Below are 23,330 nucleotides of genomic sequence, written 5' to 3'. Positions count from 1 at the left end.
AATTACACAATGAATCAACGCAAAACGATGGAGACCTTCTGGTGAGGGAACGGAAAAAAGTGCATCACTATCCTCATCATCCCCATTTTAGCACTTGTTTCTCGCATGCGTTTTGTCTGCACCGTATCGTCCAAACGAATTATCTTATCTTGTCGCTCGCATCCGCGCTTCACGTCACTTGGAGGGAGATGTGTGAAAAGGAAAATGGCGAGCGACTTCAACAAACAACACAGCAAGCGGCAGCAAAGAGCGAGCGTTTCCTTTCATTTGTGCCGGCTCGTCCTCGTCGTCGTTGCCAACTCGCGGTAACGGCAAAGGGATTACATAGCCGTCCAGTGGACAAGCGGGGTGCGGGCTGGGGGCATAGGTGTGGAGCTGAATGAGAATGGATGAATAAGATGACAGCTTTTTGTCAGGCTGAAGGAAGGTGAGGTCACGGCTGTGTTTTATGGGCAAACTAAGTCATATCCATGCCAATTTGACAGACAAGACAAACCTCTTTTTTTATATGTGTGTGTGTGTGTGTGTGTGTGTGTGTGTGAGGAATCCTGTTGGGTGGGATGCCACTTTGGTTTTGGGTAATCAGGATGAGCAGGAACATGTCTAAGAGAACCAAACTGCAACACGATCAATTGTTGGTATAATGCAGACCGGGGCTCTTACAATTACCTCCAAATGGGTTTAGATTCCATTTTAAGGCCCATTACATGAACACAAAGGTTATAGGATAGCTTTCAGTCCTTGTTAATTTCTGTTGTCACGCATTCATTTTGCAATGTGACACAAACAACAAATTGCTATTTGTCCCGTTTTATGTGGAAAACACCAAAATGTAGTTTTGCCCTGTGCTTAAAAACTAATTTGTCAGATGCTTACAGACTAACTCACTTTTCTGTCAAGGAATCAAACAATTTGGTGAGTTTTTAGTGTTGTATCGCATCGCGATAATCGAGCTCGTGTGACTGGGATTCAAATTCGAGTGGCGTGAGCCAGAGGATTTGATTCGAGTGGGGTAGCAACAATGCCAGATTAGTGGATTATACATTCATTATGAGACCCGAAAGGGGATGTCCCAGTGCCTTCCATACAATGATATGACACAAATACCAGAGTAAGGTCGCTCTGTAAAAGAAAAACAGGAACTGTTCCATAATCCATCTATAAGCACCTTTACACATTCACTGCCAGCCGTTTTAAAAGCTTTTCGACTGAACCTTACGAAACCCACAGAATATTGCGTTCAATATAACATAAGGAACAAACGCCGCAAAAGAAAGAGCAAAAAAAAAAAAAAATAATAAAAAAAAAAAAAAACCTCAACCATAAGCGTAACTTTGACAATAGCGTTGTGCTAAAGACCAAACTGGCCGAGACTTGTCTGAGACCAAAACTCACTGACACCAAGACAAGACCAAGACCTTTCGGAGTCCAGACAGTCAAGGCCAAGACCGAGACAGCCAAGCTCAATAAAAGAATATATATATATATATATATATTTTAAAGTGTTAAGGTTGAACAGTTAAAGAGCATTCTCTTTCATTTTTTTAAACTCCATTTGACTTCCAAAAACACTGCCTGTCACTCTTTCAAAGCGCAATATGCAAAAATCACTAAAAATTCTGAGATCTTTGTATGTATTTCAAAATGAAATGCGAGTTCTGACCCCACTAACGGTAAACCTTCAGCACAATAATCAGACTTTGGGGTTTATTAGAGTACTACTACCTATGTTTTTTGGTGCTTTTAGACTGCTATGTGTTGCGTTTATCTGTCAAATCAAAGTACTGACCTATTTTTTCAGTCCAAGACCAAGAGCAATAAAGTATTTTTTTCCCCCTCCCTCTTCAGTTGTGATAATCTCTCCACACACACACCTCGCACCATTCCTAAAAACCTGACATTCAGCAGCGAGGCGACCTATTGAGCTCAAAAGCAACACACTGAGCTGCGCGGCATGAATAGGCCACTGACTGTGGCCGAGTGTCATTACTAAGATCCTTTTGGAGCACAAAGGGAAAGATGTCAGAGCAGAGAGGATCTGGGCCTTGTATGGCTGAGAGGCTTAGCATGTCGTTTAGAGGACTTCACTCAGCTCAAAACTTGGGGCAGATGCGTGTGCGTGAGAGGGGATGAGTTCAGTATGTGTGTCCGCTGAAGGGATTATCGCGCACTTGCGTGCGCCTCTGTGTGTGTACAGTGTGTTGCGGGGTTCTTTTGGCCGCGGTGAGGAAATTGTTTCAAATGACGAAGAGCGCTCTGCTGCCGCACACAGCTGAGAAAGGACAGGGAGTGCGGCAAGAGCGCCGTAAGAAAGCGCCAAGGTAGTTACTCCAAATTCTCCCAAATTTATTCACGTATATTTCGTGTGAAATTGAATTATAACGTAGCAAGTATTTGGTGGCCTTAATAGCCAATAATGCCAAAGTGCCACCGTCTTTAAATAAGTTGAATGAACACACTTGAGTTCGTGGTGTTTTCCTCTTGGTAGTCACTTCAAGACAGGGAGTAAAAAAGTATTATCAGCGCTATCATAAACATGATAACAATATGCAAGATGATATAGTACGCTGATTTGCAGAGGTGAAGTCACTCACGTTGCCTTATCTCATATGTTTATAGTAATTATTAACAAGCACATTTCCTCCATTACTCATTTACTTTTGCTGATCTGTTGCACTTGCATTCAATAACTTGTCAGCATATTAGGATGCACGTGCCGTTATCCTTTTGAGGGGCAGTTACCACATAACCTCAGGAAAAGTGCTATTGAGAGTAATGCAATCAAATATGCGGTGTCTGAATCCCATTTACATTATGTTTTAAATTGTTGGAGTCAATGTCATTATTACCCACGCGCCACCATTCCCCTCTAGGCCATCACTCTTCTGCCTATTTGTCAAAGTGTGAATATCGATGGCCGTAAACTTATTCATGCCCGCACGCCGCATCATCTTTATTTGAGAAAGAAATGAAATCCCATTCCTGGCCAGACTCCCCGGAGAGAAATAATATGTCGCGGCGCCCGCCATCCATTTCGCCATATCAACTTCATAATTTGGCAGGAAAAGACGGGGAGGAATGAGTGTGTGAACATGAGCCTTAAACTCCATGTAAAGAGAAAAAAAGGAGTTAACAACCCTGCCAAACCGGAATTTTGTGAAAAAATAAAATAAAATAAAACTGTTCAGTATTAAAAAACAATCTAAATCATAGAAAGTCGTGCCGTTGTCTCAACTCTTAAACATTGTGGGCATGTCCGCTGAATTTGCTGAATCCACGCCCCGCTCAGCTACCAACTGTCCATCAAAATGGAAAAATGGATGCTACATCATCTAGCACCTTTTTTATGCTGACACATAACTACATGTTTGGGCTCTATTGTAGCCATGAACCCCCCCCCTCCCCATAAAAACTAAATGGCTTAAAACAGTTTAACACTATATTTCCTCAACTGAATTCACTCTACAGTTTAAACAAATGCACGCAGAAATAAGTAGACAAAAGGAGCGCCCTTAGCGTTTTCCAAAATGGCAAACACAAACAGGAAAAGCTGGTTAGAAGACAGAGTACAGATCAAGCAGTTGAAGGCAGAGTTTCAACGAGAGTGACCAAGGTCGAACAATGTTTAGTTTGTATTAGTTTTGAAGTTATTTCATTGTTAAAATAAATAAATAAATGCTATTGTAAATGCATGCATGCATTTAGCTTTAGGCGCAAGTTTTTTTTCATTGTTTTTTTTTTAAGTTTTAAGGGAGTTTTCAGGGGCATCCACAAACTATTCCTTACAAGATTGGATTGGCAAAAAAAAAAAAAATTGGCTGTGCTACAGCGCCCTTAATTTCCACGCTCCCTTCCTTTCAAGTAGTACATTAGTTCTTGTTAAATTCTTTGATGTAACTGCCAGCAAGCCCTCTGACTATCCAACCCCGTCTGTCTCACTCTCCACGGACCCGCCGAACCGGATAACGCTCTCCTTAAAGAATAATTTTAATGAAAAAACCTGCCTTAAATGATGCAAAGGTCTTTTTTTTTTTTTTTTTTTTTAATCACACGTGGAGCTTTTGGAAAAAAAGCAGCCGCAATTGTGATCCTGTGGGAAAAGGGGACAACGATATACGGTTACGCCACCAAACACTCGCCGGGTCCCTTGGGACATTTCACTTGTGAAATAAGGTGCTACCTGCACATTTCCTTGCTCAAGGCTCAAGGCCCACCCATCCATTACATTCCTTGCGTATTCCTGTGTAAAAACCAGCACATGAACAGACAAACCACACATACGATGCCTCTTGGAATGAATATTTCCATTGTTCTCCACGCAACGGTGGGAATATGTTTCGTATTCATCAAACAGGCGGTCTGTATGTACAGTATGTTTGAACAAATAGGTACAAAACTCATTAAGCAGACTGTCAGCAAAAGAGCATCAGGCCCTGTGTGTGTGTGTGTGTGTGTGTGTGTATATAAAGCACATTGAATAATTTAGGATTGTTGTTTTAATGTATCCGCAGCTCACAGCCACACGGTTCACGTGCGTGAAATCGTGGCCGTGCACAAGACGGACACGAGCGACCCGACGAAGGCAATAAAACACCTCCAGCTCAATCCGCACGCATTTACAGGTACCAATATTGTACACATACTCAAAATACAGGGTGTTGCAAAAGTAACTGCATCATTCAAAGAAACGTGAGGCCATTAGCATTTGACAGTTTAGGCTGTGCAGTTTTTCTAAGCATATCATTTTTCTAGCCCATGCCTCGCCGATTGGCACTGGAGCAGCGTTGCGAAATTACCTCCCGGCGAGAGGTTTTTTGTTTCCTGGCTGCAGTTCATCGACAAGAAGCTTGTTTATGATGATTATGACGCTGAAGTCGGTACGGGCAAAGCTTTGTCACCCTCCGAAGCATCCGCTGAATCGAGCTTTTGTTGATGCCGAGTCGCAGCGAAGCCCCGCAGATCGACTTTCCCTGGCTTTCCGCAAACGCCTGCTCTAAGAGTTTGGTGTTTTCATCAAGGGTGGTAGTGGTTCCAACAAATTTGCAACGCTGTTCAAATGTCAACTGGGGAGCCATGGGCAAAGAAATGATAACCGAAGCTGTCAAATGCTGGCGGCCTCGCGTCTGGAAGAATGATACCAGAAACGAAAGAAAGGTTGTGCAACTTGTGTTGTGACTTTTGGAACACCCTGGATATGCATGAAATGTTGCAAAGACAACCAAACAATCAACATATCCAGTTGCAAAGGAGTGGAAAATGGTGAAAATGAAACTTTGTGTTGGACACTTTAAATGGGCTTCCATGAGAATTTATGGAAATTAACACCTGCATGCACATTTTACTGTTATTATTAATTTCCTATCAGATGTATTTTTTCTTCATGACCAAACTTTAATATGCTACTATTACGAATACAGGGGTTCAATCCCCGGCCCCGCCTGTGTGGAGTTTGCATGTTCTCCCCGTGCCTGCGTGGGTTTTCTCCGGGCGCTCCGGTTTCCAAAAACATGCATGGTAGGTTAATTGAATTCTCTAAATTGCCCCTAGGTGTGAATGGGAGGACGAATGGTTGTATGCTTACGTGTGCCCTGCGATTGGCTGGCAACCAGTTCAGGGTGCACCCCGCCTCCTGCCCGATGATAGCTGGGATAGGCTCCGGCACTCCCGCGACCCTTGTGAGGATAAGCGGCTCAGAAAATGGATGGATGGATGGAAGATTGTATCCAAACAAGATGATCGGGTTAACATAATTCATCAGAGCGAATATTGAAAAGAAAGTACTCGGGTAATGTTGCATTCGATTCTAATGCAAGACTCTAATGATTAGAGTCTGACATCATATCTTGTGAAAACTTGGCACATCACATTCCCATTTACAGCTATAGATAGATTTGCCGCCCACTCTTAAAACATTGAGCCAACTTGAACGACTGATAAAAGAACATGCTTAGTAATTCAGGTGTTAAAAGTGCTTGGCACGCACATTTACAAGCCTGTAACGTAAATATTTCATCAAAGTTCCCCGCGGGAGATCATGTTTAACTTTAGTCGGTTGACCTTGGCGATGAGGAAACAGTCGCTGCTTTTGCAAAACGAACAGACCCCGCCTCCGTCGTGATTCATAACTGAGAGAGGTGGCATTTGATTGTGTTGTGGAAAGAAGAAGAGAAAAAAAAAAAAAAAAAAAAACATCCCGAATGGCTTCATTTGCTGCAATCTCTTCGATCTTACAATGTCGCCTACCTGTTGACGACACTGCAAAGTATTGGCTAATTACAATGGGATCAATCAACTACGAGACCACGCAAACATTTGTATTCGATTGAAGGAAAATACATTTACATTTGTTTTGTTTTGATGCAGTTTTTTACGTGAGCAGGATGACGCAGCATCAGTGGCAATGCGGCCACATCACCTTTTACTCGGACAACCTGGGACTTTGCCAGCAATGGATTCAAACCATCAATGATCAACTGTCAACACAAAGTACGTAGATCTATTTAGTTGTCGCACCTAAGCGCAATTGGTGTGATGATCGTTTCTGGTGATTTTAAAGACATTGAAAGATACTGTCATGCATTGATAAGGCATTGCTGACACATCCGCTAATGCTAACATGCCACATACACGACATACGTCGAAATAAACAACAAGTTTCATTTAAGGTGCTACACGTTGGCGATGACATGCATTGTAATAAAGTCGGATGGAAATGCTGAGAACATTTTGTGTGATCTTGCTAGGCGCTCAAAACATTGCCTCAGTTTCTAAAACACTGAGTTTCACATTGACCCCCGAAGAAAACGATTTCATCACTGGTTATAGGTCATTTCTTACAGCAAGTACTGTTAAAGCGTGACATAGATCCACATAGAAAGTATTCCATTTTGCAAAAGCGGGAGGAGGCCATTATTATCCTTCGAAAACATATTTCTTTCGACGGCGTCTTTTGCCGAGGCCCTCGGGGAAGTCTCGAGGCAAATCTATAGGATGCGAGTGGCTTTTTAGCAGCTGTCTCGCAGTCGGTCCCTCTCGGGCACAGACGTATAAATGGCGGTGGTGTGCACGCCTTGAAATTGTGTTATATTGCAGGATGTCAGATCATACCTAATATCAATGATTACTACTATGTGGATGGAGGTTCAGATGCTGTCAAGGCAGCACGGGGGAAATGTGCTTCGCTTAGGTGTTGCATCGCCTTGAATTTGAGATCAGCACAGTTTCGGAGTAGAAGATAAAGATTAGGAGGGGACTCTCGGTTCGTGACATCGACTACGAGAGAGAGAAATGCCAAAACCTTGGATGTCGGACAACATTAGGAACCTTACGCTTGAAGAAATTATGTATACTGTATGGTTAAACAGATTATGTGTCTCGGTCGATGATAGAAAGTAAAGTGTGTGTCGCGATTGTGATAGAAATGACGCCGGTTCGTGACGTTAAAAAAAAAAAAAAAAAAAAAAAAGCCACTGACGTTGAACTCGAGTCACGTGGCGAGTCAGCGCCACTTACGGAGTGTTTCATAGTTGTGTATCCGTATATATAATTATTTTGCTGTCCCAAAAAAATGTTGTCAGCCTTGTTTTTGTTGTTTTAAGAGTTTGAGGTGTCACAAAAGGAAAACATGTTAGCGTCAAAGTCACTCTGCTCCTGTGGCGACAATGAAGTGCTATCGAAAATAGAGATATGGCCAGATGTATATTGTGAAACTTTACTTTCCTAACTGTTCATGTTCATTCATTCATTCATTTTGCAGTTGACAATTCTTGGCGGATGTTTGTGCTCTGAGTACGCCACCGTTGAATGTTTTCCAGCGACGTAATTACATTAAGAACCAGAATGTTAAGGAGATTTCGAATGTTTTACTCAGTTGATTGGATTCCGTTGGCGTCGTGACTGCAGCCCGCACTTCTCAACACCCCGATCGCGATGCATTCATTTCCAATCGCGCGGCTCGTTCAATTGCCATTTATCGTGCGAGAGCGGTCCTCTCCATCAGCCATAAACAAGCCATTTAGCATTTTCCGTCTTGGCACTTTTTGCAGGTTTATCACCAAATGATGCAGTGCCTCGCGATTGCTTCACACACACCCCTCATTATTTCTCCAGCTGCCCTATTTAACTGGGCACTGCGTTAAAAAAAAAAAAAAAAAAAAAAAAAAAAAAACACTCTCTTGTTAATGAAAACTTCATCAAGCTGATGTCAAGGTGCACGTTTGCTCCAGAAAAAAAAAAGATCATCTTAATACTTTCTCTCTGCAGCCAATCGGCCCAAGAGCCTGCTGGTGTACATCAATCCCTACGGCGGGAAGCGGCAGGGGAAGCACATTTACGATCAGAAGGTGGCGCCACTGTTTTCCCGAGCCTGCATCGCCACGGACGTGATTGGTGGGTCGCTGTCGGAGGTGTACCTCAAACATTGAAATAAAAAATGACTCTCGGCGGCCGCCCGTGTCGGCGTGAAGAGGCTCGCGAGAATATGATTTGGCTTATGGCGCCATTAATCATGCCGGCTCCGTAATGGAGGCGGTGATAGCTGATAAGCTCGGGTATCCAAACACATCTATTATTCAATAAGTGCTTGCAGCGGCTACACATAGTCGGCACTATTGATGGTCCATCAGAGTGAATACAGGTTGCTCTGGAGTACCCACAGCCGCTTGGAAGTCTTTTATTTGTGTTGTTGTAATAACGGCGCCACACAGATTTACAGTTGGAATTTTAGTTTTGTTTTGTTTTTCTGACCTCCGTGCTCATTTTGGGAGCCGTGAGATACGATATCTGAACGGCATTTTCTTCTTGCTGTTGCCTCCGCGCTTACACTTTTGTCCCGTACATCATTCTGTACAACGGGGTTCAGTAAATACTTCAAATTGCAGTACTTTTTCTCGTCTGCCGGTTATTGTCTGTTCCCTGTCATCGGGCTAATCGGAACTGACTACTTCATTTGTCTCTATAGTTACAGAACGAGCCAATCATGCCAGAGATCACTTGAAAACAGAAGCAAATCTAGATAAATATGATGGGTGAGTTCTTGAGACAATATGATGCTTTTAACCTGTCACCACAAAATGGGTCCATTATAAAATTTTGCAGGAAATTGTACGGAATGTTCAGAATACCAATGCAAACATGTCTATTTTGCTGCATAAGTGCTGTATTCTACAGCATTCAACTTTGTTAGGGATGAAAAAGGAAAATGTGATTTTTTTTTTCTTGATTTTTTTTCGATTAGAATAATGTTGAAACACATTCAAACATGCTCAAGCTTTCACTGTGATAATTCAAGATATAGAGTGGATATAAAAAGTCCAACCACCTCTGTTTAAATGCGCAAAAATGTGACCATGGCAACTCATTTCAAAACTTTTTCCAACATTAACCTGGATAACTCAACAAAAAAGGGGTTTTCGAGAGAAGACGGAGATGGGATTGCACATGTGCGCGCACCTTTTATACCTTGGGATGTATCTCTCTGTTTTTTCAATGGAGTTCTACATAGTTATAAGTCACAATAATGATGATTTTTTTTTTTCTTTCAACAGCAATAAAAACCTGGCATTTTAACAGGCGTGTGTGGACTTTTTACATCCAGTGTGCGTGGTTTATAAAAAGGACATAAAGTAAAAAATGCATTACGTGAAGTTATACTAAATTCTAACTACAGAGCATTCTATTACATTTTAAAACTATTATTATTCTATTATGAGAGCAGCAGTTACCAGTATAGTAGGGAAGGTTTGTTATTATCATAAATAATTCAATATATATATATTTAAAAAATGGGTTATGAAATGAATGAATTGAGTACAATTCTTTCAAATTTTAATTAATAATGCACAATTTATTACATTTATCTGATTATCTTTGAAATGCACTTTTGTATGTCTTCATATCTAATTTTGGAAAGAAAGAAAAAAAAACACAATATAGCTCCTGAAAGAAAGAAAAAACACAAATTTGAACATGCGCATACGCACGTACACAAGATACTTGCATAAATAAAATAAAAATTACAGAATGACACAAATATCGTCACTGATTGAACAGGTCAAACATAAAGAATGTAAGATGTTACCTCTACATATACTGTACGTTGGTCTAGAGTGGTGTGTGTGGGCGGGGACGGGATGTTCAGCGAGATTCTGCACGGTCTGGTCACCAGGACCCAATCGGAGCACGGCATAGACCCGAACCAGCCTGACGCCCATTTGGCGCCGTGTTCCCTCCGCATCGGCATCATCCCTGCAGGTGAGGCTGCGTCGCACGAGCACAAATACGAATGTTTACAGTCAATATGGTTTGAGAAACACATTGAAATGAGGCACTGACTGTTATGCAAGTCTGTATCGGTTGACAGCCGATGCCGGAGCACTTGAGCCCCGCTGATCGCGCTCCGCGTTGCCGAGTTACTAAAGAGGGTCGCCATGGCAACAGGGCAGGCGGTCCCACCGGGGGCTTGAGTAGGGTCAGTCGCTCCAAGTGTCATGAATGGGATCAAGCTGAGGGCTATGTTGGCAACGATTCCACGAACGGTGCGAATGCAAAGCATGGGGGCTGACCAGGGCACAGCGTGACGTTTGTTTGAAACAAGGGCCCGGATTTTTGAACACAAACGATGGCGCAACACATGTCGACAGATAATGTAACAATATTTAAAGGCATTATATTCTCGATCACCTGTGAGGACACACTAACATTACTGCAGTTTTCTGAGGAGCTGTCACCCTCTCCCTGTATGTCCATGTCTGTCTGCAATATACTGCAGTGGGCCGAGGTGCACACACCAGGAGGAGCAGCACAATGTCCGTTGAATTGAAGCAAAATTTGTGGCAAAAATTTTTCAGTCATGACATTTGATTAAATTATGTCATTATCTTACGTATTTTCAAAGTACAATATTATAGAGTGCTATTTTTTTTTATCAAAATACACAAATACACATTAGAAAAAATGTTTTGGGGGCGGAGTAAATCTATGAAAGGCTTTTTTGGATTTGAATTTATCAAAACGGGTACATAACTGACAGTAAAAATGAATTTTTAACTGTACTTTTTTTTTTTAACTTTTATTTAAGTCAAATCAGTACTTCGACTTTTTTTTTTTTTTTTTCCCCCCCGTGACTCACTCACTGTACTACTTCTGAAGATAATCATTTAATGATACCCAGAGGGGGAATTCAGAACAGAGTACAGTGTGTGAGTACTTTTGCAACCTCTGCTTAAAAGGCATTCAAACTTTGCTTCAGAGGACGGCACGAGACGAGCAGTGTGGCCGCAAATTGGAAACGTTGGCGTGTGATGAAGTCGCTCGGAGGGCGGATAAGTAATATTCGCGTCGAAAAAGAGCTCTTCATCTGATCACTGAATGACGGGCCTGATCTCCACTGTCACACTTGTGTGAGCGCGCTCACGATGTTCCGTTTGCCTTCATTTCCCCCTCTCTCTCTTTGTCTTTTATCACCGGCTTCATTCCACCACTTGAGGATGATGATCGTCAAAAGGCTCTGAAATTATGCCATGTGAAGAAAAAAAAAGAAAATTGAGCGATACGTGCTTTTAACCATTCATGCTTTCACATTTCTGATGCTTCCTATCCCCTCGAAAGAGAGCCTAGGGCCCAAGAGGCGAACCATATCTCCCCACCACTGAATGAAAATCACAAAAAGAAATCATCTAAAAATCACACGATATCTGTGGCGCTCAACGTTTTTATAAGTAGTACCGCCTCAAAAATGCTTGGTTGTCCAAGAAACAGAGAAAGAAAACGGCCGTGGCATCTTGTCCAATGCCACATATTTTCAACTAAAAAGTAGCAGAGATGAAAAGTTGTCATTATTATGCTTGCTTGTATGCTGTCTGGCACACTGCTTTTAAATGGCTAAAGACGATTAAAAAATATATATGTTCCCTTTGACCCAAGAGGGTCTTTTTGGAGCATGTTTCCACAAACCATTAACGGTGTACTTTCCTTTAATGTGACCATATGGCTGCTCATCTAAATATATAAATGACATTATTGAATTTTAGAGGCTCGTCAACGGGGTAGTACCCTTAACATTTGACTTCCACAATTTGAGAATGTTTTTGGTAGAAACAGTCACTTTTATATATATATATATATATATATACACACTTTTTTAAAAAACTATTCTAATGTACTTTGATGGACAAAAAAATAGACTCCTGCTGTACCTTTTGTGTGATCAACAGGCTCCACCGATTGTATCTGCTTTGCTACAGTGGGAACCAACGATGCGGTTACATCCGCCTTGCACATCATCGTAGGTGGGCGTGACTCTGCAATATATCCTTTTTTTTTAAAAATATGTTTTAGGACTAATGAGACATTTGCAAATGTCACTGTGTGTGTTAACAGGTGACTCCCAACCCATGGACGTGTGCTCAGTGCACCACAATGACACGTTCCTCAGATATTCCGTGTCGTTGTTGGGTTACGGCTTCTACGCCGACGTTCAGACTGACAGCGAGAGGCAGCGATGGCTGGGCCCGGCTCGCTATGACCTGTCAGGTAACAAAAACACGGATCACTTCCGTAAATGACCTCGCTTGTTGATTGAACCCACGGGCTACCCTCACTTTCTTGCCATCTGAATTTAATGGCACCTCTGACCTGGCGTTTATGCTGGGAATAGTTGGGTTGAGGAGAATTTACAATAGCTGCGAGCTTCCCTTATTTCGAACCAGTTTGACTTGACCAACAGTTCCTCAAGCAACACAGCTATTCTTAATCAGTTTGAAAATATTCCAGAGCAAAATAATCCCAAAATGTGATTGAAATCCGATTTTTTTTCATGTAGTTTTAAGGGCATACCAAAGAAAAGAAAAAAGAATACATTTAATTCAAATTAAATATTAACCTAAATAGAATACAAATAAAGCCGCTATATAAATAATGGAAATGTTTGCTATTTTTGTCTGAATACGACAGAAAATGCTTTAATAAAATATGCGTGAAATTAGAATAAACAATAAAAACAATTAAAATAAAATGAATTACGTGGTGATGAGTAGCAAGGGAAAATATTTCAGTGAAAAATAGTCACAATAAATGTTTTTAAAAATACAACAAAAATATCGAAATTAAGGAGGACTAAATTTCCACTATACATGGAATTTCTGGCAACCAAAAATACCACCAGCCTGTAGTGTATGCACAAGCAAAATGGAATATTCAGCCATCCGAAACCAGCAACCCTTAATGATGCTTCAATACTCGATGTTTGGGCTTCAGACAAGTGCAAATTGGTAATCAAGAAAGCTATTTGGATTCCAAGACGAGAACTTCGCATCCCTTATGCACATGAACCGATAAGTGAATTGTCCAGAATTGCATCCCGATGCTCAGCACAATGCAGGTGCTCGTGCTATTATCATTTAGTCGAAACAAGAGGAACGGCAGCACAATTAGCGACTCCAAATTGCCTTTTCAGGTCTAAACAAAACAGACAGAAGGGTATTGGCGGCAATTCTCAAGGCTCGCTCTGTGTTTTCATTTCAGGAGTAAAGACCTTTCTGAGTCACAACTATTATGAAGGCACCGTCTCGTTCGTTCCGGCTGAGGACAATGTGGGGAACCCCAGGGACAAGGAGCAATGTCGGGCTGGGTAAATAAAGCAGCCGCAAAAGAAACACAATACATAAGCCGGTGGCGAGACCAATCGCAGAAGGACAGACCTGCATCATATTGGGGGAAATCAATGGTGCGGGCGGAACAAAATGTTTGGCAGGGGTGGCAAACCGACAACCTGTTCACCGTTGTCCCCCAAAAAATAAATAACTGGTTTGGTAATCCCCAGCTTCGAGACAGAGCCCTGCCGTACATCGGGAAAAACCCAGAGTACCGTGAACCCACGTCATTTACAAAACCCCGCGAATAATTCACGCAGCTCTTAGATAGGGTTTGTGAATGCATGTAGATGCCAAAAATGGCAGCAAAATCACATTTTTAAAAAACGTAAATATAAAAGCAAATATTAAAAAAATAAAATAAAATGGTTTACCGATTATTTGATTTTGAAAAAAATGCACCATAATTGCGCTTGCAAATCCGCACGTGGCGAAGACTCTCCGTGACAATCCGTGCTAAACTGAGCTCCTCCCATACAAAGGATACAAAGCTTGTCTCCTACTTGAGATGTATCACTCCATTATATTTCCTTGGACCAACTGTTCTACTTTCCTATTTCGACAGGGCTTTGGCACCATTTACTGGCATTTCAGAAAGGGCACAAAAATGTGTGAAAAAAGACTAATTGGTGAATTCTCCAATAGTGAACTGCAAATATTATTACCGTAATCATATTTATATAATTTGTTGGATTGTACCTCAAAACCCACCCCTGATCAGACCTATGGTTTGCGACAGTGTAAAGTCCATTTGTGGGGAAAAGGGAAGGTTCATCGGTAAAAACACCACGTACCATCGCGTCTCCCATGCAAATAAAGCATCAGTTCAACTTGTTAAAGCCTTGAATGTGACAGCGGCGCCGCGACGCCTTGACAAATGTAAAACCAGGTCACGCTTGTGTTCCAGGTGCCGCGTCTGCCAGCGCAAGACCTCGTTACAGCAGCCGCACGACGACAAACCGTCGCACACAGGTAAAGGTTTAGACGCGTGAAATAATAGATGAAAACTAACCGCCCTCATTATTCGCTTGTTTGTCTGTGTACACAACCGTTCCTTGACATTTGAGTTGCCGCGCGGCACCGAGCAAAAAAATGGAGAGATGACAGGGTGAGACGAGCCTACGTCGGAGTTGTTTGGGTGGGAAAAGTTGTGGAAACAAAAAGCGCTCGTGAGCGGTTGGAACCAACCCAGTTCCCAGACACAAGGACAACTTGCGCAGCATTGTGAACAAAAATGTGATGTTCCTGCCATGTTACGTTGACAGATTGCAATTCAATTCATACATCAAAAGGAAACAAATAGGTGAAATTTATCATAAACACAGAACAGTGATTGAATTGTGAAATGAATTCCTCTAAATACAATTGACTTACTTGCCTGTTCGCAATCCCAAACTCTTTTTTATGTCGGCTTCACGTATGTAATAGAACAATGAGCTGACTAAGCAGTTTAATACAAGGACATTAACTTACCTTTGTGCCTGACACAGTTCCTTCTCCACTGAATTATTACAATGATCTATTTTTTAACAAAACAAGCTTACTCAAATGTATTTAACCTAACTATTTTCACTGGTTATTGTCTAAAAACCATCCAGATTTTAAATCTTGAGGGGACATAATGCCACACGGCTCCTGCAGAGTGAAGGAAGGAAGTGAAGCCACTTTTCAGACAATTCAAGTGTTAAGGAGAGTTAATACATTTGGTTTGTGCCCCGCTATTTACGATTTCATACAAAAACGACCCTATTGAACACATTTCGGACTGATTTTGATATATTCAAAGCATCGCTATTTGCAAATGGCTGCTGCTCCCTCACTGCCCGTTCCTTTACTCAGTCCCTCGGGCAACAACAAAACCTCCTGTTTTTCCTCCCTAATTAGTCCTGTGATGTTACATTCACGATGCTCCGTCTGCGCCTGTCTAACTAGGAATGTCATAGCGACTCAGAGTATTTACACATCTGGATTTTTTTTTTTTTTTTTTTTTTTCATGCGAATAGAAATATCTTTGTTGCTTGTGACAGGAGTGAAGTTTTTCTTTTTTTTCTTGTTCTTGCTTCTGGGCTAAGGGGGAATCTAAGACAATTGTTAACTCAATGAGGCACAGCAATGAAAATACTAATTTGCACTCCCAAATTATATTCCTCATATCTGCTTTTAAACCTTAATTAGAATTGTTTTGTATGAAGGCCTCGGCGGGCTTGTTGTCATCGGCGTGTGTCATCACCTCACGAGGCGGTTCGGCGGAGTGACTTAAATGAATCGTTTGGACGTTCGCGATCACTTTTTCGCCGCCGCCGCTTGTTCCGATAAGCCCCGCTGACAATTGAGCAAACGAACCAAAAAAAAAAACAAAAAAAACAGGGGGGGGGGGGGGGGGGGGGGTTCTCAAAGGAACGTCAAGTCTCATCAGTGGAGATTTATAACGAGCAAATGGCGCTCACTCTTCCAGCTGGTAGACTTGCCTGTGGTCAAGTTCACACCAACTGGGAATACAAACTTGTCAATAATACAAACTCACTTTAATTCACGAGAAGAAGATGCCCACACACGAGTTGAGCGTGAGCTGACTTATAGCTAACCTATGTCAACATTCATACTTGTCACGTACTGAAGCTAGGATTCAGTTCTTCATAAATCATACGTATCTCCAGTTATGATTGTGTCAAAATGCATCAATAGTGACTTTTAACAGCACATTTTCCTCCCTGTAATTTATTGTACTTAACATAATAGTAGATCGCATTATGTAAAACACTGTGACCCAAGTGAAGGCAGCCATTTTCAGCTCAAGGTGAAGGTCTGTGGGTTTCTTGTTCTTTTCACACGCATCTCTTTTGTGAGACTGTCAGGCTGATTACACAAAGACGACTCATGAGATTGTCAGGAAACAGAAAGGGCTCAAGGAGGGCAGTACAATAGGCAACGCAGCATTGTGTTCAACATTTAAATATGAACGTCTTGACAGCTCTTTTAAGCAGTGGCTGTCCTAGCTCGAATGGCGGCCTGTACGAGACCCCCTTTTCTGCATCCTCCCAACACCGACCCACACACACACTGGAGTGGACGTTATATTTTCTTTTTGACATATTGAATCAAACCGATCACATAACAGCAACAGCAACGAATAATTAGAGAGAACAAAGCAAATCGTGCATTGCATCCATTATTAAAACATAATAATTGAGAACTACATTGTTTCATGATAAGATTAGGATGGTAAATTGATTTCATATTTGCAAAACCATTTTTCCACTACATGAGAAAGAAATGTGGGAGAGGACCCATTTTTCCCCACTGTTAACAAGCAGGATCGATGGAAATTAAAAGGCCTCTCTGGTAGGAGTGAGCAGGAGTGATTTCTCGTCCATCGAGATTGGACCAGTCTCATTGAGAATGTGTCAATATGTCTGCAAACTCACACTGAGCTTGTCACATTACAAAATGGACAGGGGACGCACTAAATGGAACACTGATTCAACTTAGAATACAAAAAAATTAAATGATGCGCAACAAGTAGAAGACACATACAACTACTAATTCACCACGAGGAAACACAAACAACTAACATTAACAATAGAACAAATAGTGAGCTGTAATATTTCCAAATGCCGCTAGGCATGCTGGGACACATCGCACGTGCCAAAATCTGCCACAGGAAGCAACTGTAGAATATTCAAGTCAGCTTTAATAAAAGGGCGGGCAAACTTTTGTGCTGAAGGACCAGATTTAATTTTTTTCACTTTACTTAAGCAGCGACGTTTTCGAAGCTTGCTCAGTCAAGTGAGTCGAGGTCCCACTGTTCATGCAAATAAGTGCTGTTTTTTGTTGTTGTGTATAGGCAGTGACACTTGGACCGAGATACGCGGGAAATTCATCGCCATCAACGCTGCCAACATGAGCTGCGCGTGTCCCCGCAGTCCGCAGGGCCTGTCGCCCTCCGCCCACCTGGCCGACGGCACCGCCGACCTCATCCTGGTGCGCAAGTGCTCCCGCTTGGACTTCTTCAAACACCTCCTGCGGCACACCAACAAGGAAGACCAGGTAGGCTCCTGTCAATCATTTTCGGTCCGAGGGACTTCGCCCGCCCACTTGCTGCGCTAGCGCCTGCTTCCGCTGACTCGGCAAACAACGGTTCACTTAAGTTCAAATGCCCTCACCGACGTGTCGTAAATACCCTTCACCCGGCGGGTCCGTGGAGACGCCGCTAATCGCTGCATCAGTGATATGTGGAACATAAGAACCAGACTAAAGCTCTCTCGGGATAGCACAGCCATCAACGTTGGAACTCCGGTCATTAGTAATTATTACCCCAGGAAGGGGATCGACTGTGCAGGAGTGAGCTGCCTGGATCAAATGTGCTTAAAGTCAACACAAAGTCAAAGAGTGGAATCAATATTTGGATTCATAGGTGTGCAACTGAGCATATACTATATCAAAATTCATGTCTCCACAAAACACTTTTTTGATTCATTTGTTGTCTCTGTGACTAAACTAAATAATTGCAAAAAAGAATTGAAGCATTTTATAATCCAGTGTTTCCTTCACACTCCTACAAAACAAAATTGCATTTTAGTTCCAATTACAAAATCTATAAAATTGCTCTTCCAGCAAATTTAGACAAACTGAGAATTCTTTTGACGACTTTAACATTTCATATTTTAAAAGTTTGAAATGTTAGTATTATATATCATACAAACTTTTAAAATACCAAATAGGTATTACATTTTTAAATTTAAAAAATTACAATTGATCAATTAAAAAAGTAAATTGTAGATTGGAAAAATAATCATTGAAATACTCTGCACTAAAATGTTTTTCTTTACCAAATTTAAGGACTTTTTAAAAAATAAACAAGCTTTTTATTGTTTTATAAATTGCAAATAAATGTTTCGGACCTGCTACATAATTCGACAAAGAACCTATAGAAACTGTAAAAGGGCAGCCACAAAATGTGAACGTTCTGTTAGTCACATTCATAAATGGCTAAAATAACAAAATCTATGATGTACAGTAGTATTGCTGCACCATCACCACTAAAAAGAAAATTGCAAAACCTTAACTTACCAAGGAACATGCTAGCCTTACACAACATCAGCATGGTCGCTAAAATAACATCTTTCCTCTTTAGATGTATCCAGATGCCGGATTCGGTTTTATTTTCATGAATGAGACATCTGGAGCGTCTCCTCTGCACAGCTGACCAGCGGTGGCACGAGTCGGGCGACAATTCACTTCATATGAGTATCGCTGTCCGGCCGAGCGGAGAGAAACAAGGAGTGAGAAACCGCAAAGCGTATTCATGGCCTTGTCGCAAAGGCTTTTTGGCGGACCATCTGGCCTGAATGCAAAGCCAGACCGCAGCCAGAAAATAAATTCGATGTTTGAATAAACGGCTGTCACTCTGCTTTTTAAAAAAAATTATAATAATTTTTTTGGGGGGGGGAGGAGGACGGGGAAAGAAGGTGAGAATAGAAAAAGTGGCACCCCGTGAAGTTGGAGAAAATAGTTTGCGGGACACGAGGGACCCTTTTGACGACACTTACTGAGTTGAAAAGGGAGACTGACTAAATAATGTGTTCTTCTCCCTTTTTTTCCCCTCGGTCTCCCTGTTCCGCTGATGCTGATTTGCTTTAATGCGCTTCCATCTTGCCTTCCTGCTGTTTTTGTAAATGTGGAGAACATCAGAAAAACTTTTCATTAAAGAATCACCGGGGATGTGTTATAATGTAATGGGGTGAAATGAAGTTTTTACCGCAGCTTGCCTTTTAATTTAAAATGCCTCAAAGTGCCTCAAAGGTGCTCATGGCTCATCTGTCTGGCGTGTTTGTGTAAAATGGGCATCCGCCGATTTTCTCTAGCCCTCGTCCTCATAAGGATTATGGCTGATCTGAAGCCTAAAAGTATAACTAGCTCGCGGGCTTCTCGTAATCTGGAATTCTAATCTATCCGCAGTTCGACCACTCATTTGTGGAGGTCCACCGGGTGCGCAGGTTCCGCTTTCAGCCCCGCCACAATGAGCCGGTCTCACTGGAGGACCTGAGTGAGCCCCAGAAGAAAGTGGACCTGAGTCCCTGTTGCTCCAGATGCCACTACGCCAGCTGCACCTGCAGCCGCTGGACATGTGACGGCGAGATCCTTCCCCACGTCGCCATCCAAGTCAGGTACGCCAACCCAAATACAAAGTTAAAAAAATATAAAGGTCAAGTGAGGCTTCACAACGAGCACAGCTTGACGCACCATTTGTTTCACGGGCCTCCACCAACGAAGCATGGCGCTGTAATGCCGCTAATTTTACAGCCCTCCCCGTGTTAAAGGGGTAGTACCTTTTAATGAAGGCGGGGGATCTGTTCGTCCCATTTATCGTCTCTAATCGTCGGCGAGGTGAGACGACCGTGACAGTAATTAACGACGAGGGGAGGAGGAGAGATTTTCACTTTAAAGAGCGCAGACCTCCGCCAAGGCTCAACAGTACCATGGCGAACAATGTGGAATTCAAAACCCAAGCTAACAAAATCAAACGGTAGGAGTCGGAGTACAAGGAGTAGTCGTAAAAAGTGATGCTGTTTGAACAACTGAACTGTGTCAACAGTGTCTCACGATTCAAAGACAAAGATGTTGGAACAGTCAACATACTTCCTTGAACGCAATTACTACTTTCCTATTAGCCAGGGTTGCTCGTCATCTTTTGGTATTTTAACGTTACAGACAAATGTTTTTCCTGTAATTGATGAATTTTTCAGTGACCAGCTGAGCTAAGGACAGAGGGGGGGGGGGAAAAAAAAATGTTTCACTTGTTTTTGTGTCTGACTAGCTTTTATGGATTACAATTGGTTTAGCATGTCCGTCCCATTTGTCTTGTCAAACTTGGACAATAAAACCTCATGGGATGAAATGAGCAAAGTCGTTAAATCATGTGTGCGTGTGTCGTTCTCTGCAGTGTCCAGTGCCAGCTGATCAGACTGTTTGCCCGTGGGATCGAGGAGAAGAATCAGAACCAGAGTCCACCGTGGCTTCTGGAAGCAGGAGCACATCGATCTGTGGACTGAAAGCTGGGCAGGATGGAACTTTGGCGGAGTAATTCATATCTGATCCAGGCTTCAAGGAGCCACGAGAGATGATGAAGGCTAATCGTAAAAACAACCCAGGAGATGCAGATACATTTGAAAGACTCGCTGAGGCTTTAATGCTAATTCCCTTTCTTTTTTTTTTTGACGATGACAAAATAATGTTTTCATCTGTGACCCAGGTGAGAGCAGATGTGAGTCAGGGGGACCTTTTGAAAAGAGCCCATCTAATACACTAACAGGACCCTGATGATGTATTATGGGTAATAAGGCAAAGTGGTTGCTAAGTGGTGTGGTGTGTCTCAGCACTGCTGCGACACACCTGTGGCTCCGCTTCGGCTAAAAGCGAAGCGCTCACTCGCTCGGCGGAGATTAGGCCAAATTAGATATTTTTCCGTCATTAGAGACTTTTTGCTCAGATGGGCTCCGATGTCAAGCCAGTCTTGATGTCTCTGAAGAAAGGTCACAGAAGATTTGGGAAATATTTTTTTAAATCAGGGATATTTATGCTACTGCATTTTCAGCCTGTATATCACATGATGCGGGTGCCTCAACCAATCAGTGGACATCAGTGACTAGCTCCACTTCAGGGTTCCAAAAAGGTTTAAATGTGTGTTCTTTTGGTTTGGGCAATGGAAATGAAGTGTTCTACCATGGAGTCCACTGACTCCTATTGTAGAAGTTTCCCATCAGAATGAATGACCGCCAGCTTCTGCACTTAGTTCAAGGTTCTTAGGAGCAATCAACAGACAGCAGTGCGTCGAGCTCCACCCTTTAGGTTCCATAGTGCAGTTGGTACCCCAATGAAAGTCTTGTGAGTATGGTAACAATTTGCTATTTTGGTTTGGAAATGTAAATGTAATAATAAAGTCTATCTAGCGCGTGAGAAGATGCCTGAGGAATGGAGGAAAAGTGTGCTGGTGCCCATTTTTAAGAACAAGGGTGATGTGCAGAGCTGTGGGAACTATAGAGGAATAAAGTTGATGAGCCACACAATGAAGTTATGGGAAAGAGTAATGGAGGCTAGACTCAGGACAGAAGTGAGTATTTGCGAGCAACAGTATGGTTCCATGCCTAGAAAGATCCCTCATTTGCCTTGAGGATTGTTGATGGAAAAGTACAGAGAAGGTCAGAAGGCGCTACATTGTGTCTTTATAGATCTAGAGAAAGCCTATGACAGAGTACCCAGAGAGGAACTATGGTACTGCTTGCGGAAGTGTGGAGTGGCAGAGAAGTATGTTAGAATAATACAGGACATGTACAAGGGCAGCAGAACAGCGGTGAGGTGTGCTGTAGGTCTGACAGAAGAATTTAAGGTGGAGGTGGGACTGCATCAGGGACCAGCCCTGAGCCCCTTCCTGTTTGCAGTGGTGACGGATAGGCTCACAGATGAGGTTAGACTGGAATCCCCGTGGACCAGGATGTTTGCAGATGACATTGTGATCTGCAGTGAAAGCAGGGAGCAGTTAGAAAGATGGAGGCATGCACTGGAAAGAAGAGGAATGAAGATTAGCCGAATTAAAACGGAATATATGTGCATGAATGAGAGGGGTGGTGGGGGAAGAGTGAGGCTACAGGGAGAAGAGATAGCAAGGATGGAGGACTTTAAATACTTGGGGTCAACCATCCAGAGCAATGGTGAGTGTGGTCAGGAAGTGAAGAAACGGGTCCAAGCAGGTTGGAACGGGCAGAGGAAGGTGTCAGGTGTGTTATGTGACAGAAGAGTCTCTGCTTGGATGAAGGGCAATGTTTATAAAACAGTGGTGAGGGCAGCCATGATGTACGGATTAGAGACAGTGGCACTGAAGAGACAACAGGAAGCAGAGCTGGAGGTGGCGGAAATAAATATGTTGAGGTTCACTCTCGGTGTGACCGGGATGGATCAAATTAGAAATGAGCTCATCAGAAGGACGGCCAAGGTTCGATGTTTTGGAGACAAAGTTAGAGAGAGCCGACATTGATGGTTTGGACACGTCCAGAGGAGAAATTGTGTGTATATTGGTAGAAGAATGATGAGGATGGAGCTGCCAGGCCAGACAGCTCGAGGAAGACCAAAGAGAAGGTTGATGGATGTCGTGAGGGAAGACAGGAGGGCAGTTGGTGTTCAAGAGGAGGATGCAGGAGATAGGCTTACATGAAAAAGGATGACGCGCTGTGGCGACCCCGAAAGGGACAAGACGAAAGGTAAAGAAGTTTAAACTGCCGCAAACATTTCACTTCCATAAGCTGCGTATGATTCTTGGTGTCATTCAGCCCCAACTCTGATGTCCAGACCTCCTCCATGTGAACTTCAGGAAAGAAGAACATCAGTCTTGGTAAAAGAACAGTAGCAATGATGAAATGATGTCATACACAATGGCAACATTGATGTCATTTGTCCTGTTGGTGAAATGACATTGCAGATATCTGGAATAGAGTTTTGATTCGAGGCACAACTGAATTAGATATTTCTATCTGTTTTTTTCCCAGTTGATATCATTGGTTGTCTTTCGAATCTTTCCCTATTCACGATGTTGGTGTCATTTTGTAAACCCGACAGTGAACTCAATGCATCCCACAACACATCTCGAAAAGTAGTGAACGACAGTCTTTTTCTTTTGTCTTTTTCGTT

At 42.4% G+C, this 23,330-nt stretch overlaps 1 protein-coding gene across 2 annotated transcripts in view; it reads left to right on the top strand.

Moving 5' to 3' along the window:
* Nucleotides 1-23,330, top strand: part of cerk (ceramide kinase) — a 28,679-nt gene that overhangs the window by 4,346 nt on the left and 1,003 nt on the right. Inside the window, exons 2-14 of one of the 2 annotated variants that reach the window (XM_061667823.1) lie at nt 4,512-4,622; nt 6,364-6,486; nt 8,263-8,388; nt 8,960-9,026; nt 10,106-10,251; nt 12,213-12,287; nt 12,379-12,531; nt 13,522-13,627; nt 14,557-14,621; nt 17,494-17,696; nt 19,608-19,816; nt 20,593-22,903; nt 23,014-23,034. In XM_061667823.1, coding sequence (XP_061523807.1) covers nt 4,512-4,622; nt 6,364-6,486; nt 8,263-8,388; nt 8,960-9,026; nt 10,106-10,251; nt 12,213-12,287; nt 12,379-12,531; nt 13,522-13,627; nt 14,557-14,621; nt 17,494-17,696; nt 19,608-19,816; nt 20,593-20,701 — 1,493 coding nt within the window. In that variant the 3' untranslated portion in view covers nt 20,702-22,903; nt 23,014-23,034. Of the gene's footprint in view, nt 1-4,511; nt 4,623-6,363; nt 6,487-8,262; nt 8,389-8,959; nt 9,027-10,105; nt 10,252-12,212; nt 12,288-12,378; nt 12,532-13,521; nt 13,628-14,556; nt 14,622-17,493; nt 17,697-19,607; nt 19,817-20,592; nt 22,904-22,972; nt 23,035-23,330 lie in introns of both variants that reach the window. The other variant, XM_061667822.1, reaches the window with a different exon arrangement.

Source organism: Phycodurus eques, chromosome 22 (genome assembly GCF_024500275.1).
Source record: "Phycodurus eques isolate BA_2022a chromosome 22, UOR_Pequ_1.1, whole genome shotgun sequence".
Lineage (NCBI taxonomy): Eukaryota > Metazoa > Chordata > Actinopteri > Syngnathiformes > Syngnathidae > Phycodurus > Phycodurus eques.
The sequence above is the reverse complement of the archived record's forward strand: the minus strand, read 5'-3'. Positions and strand labels throughout refer to the sequence as shown.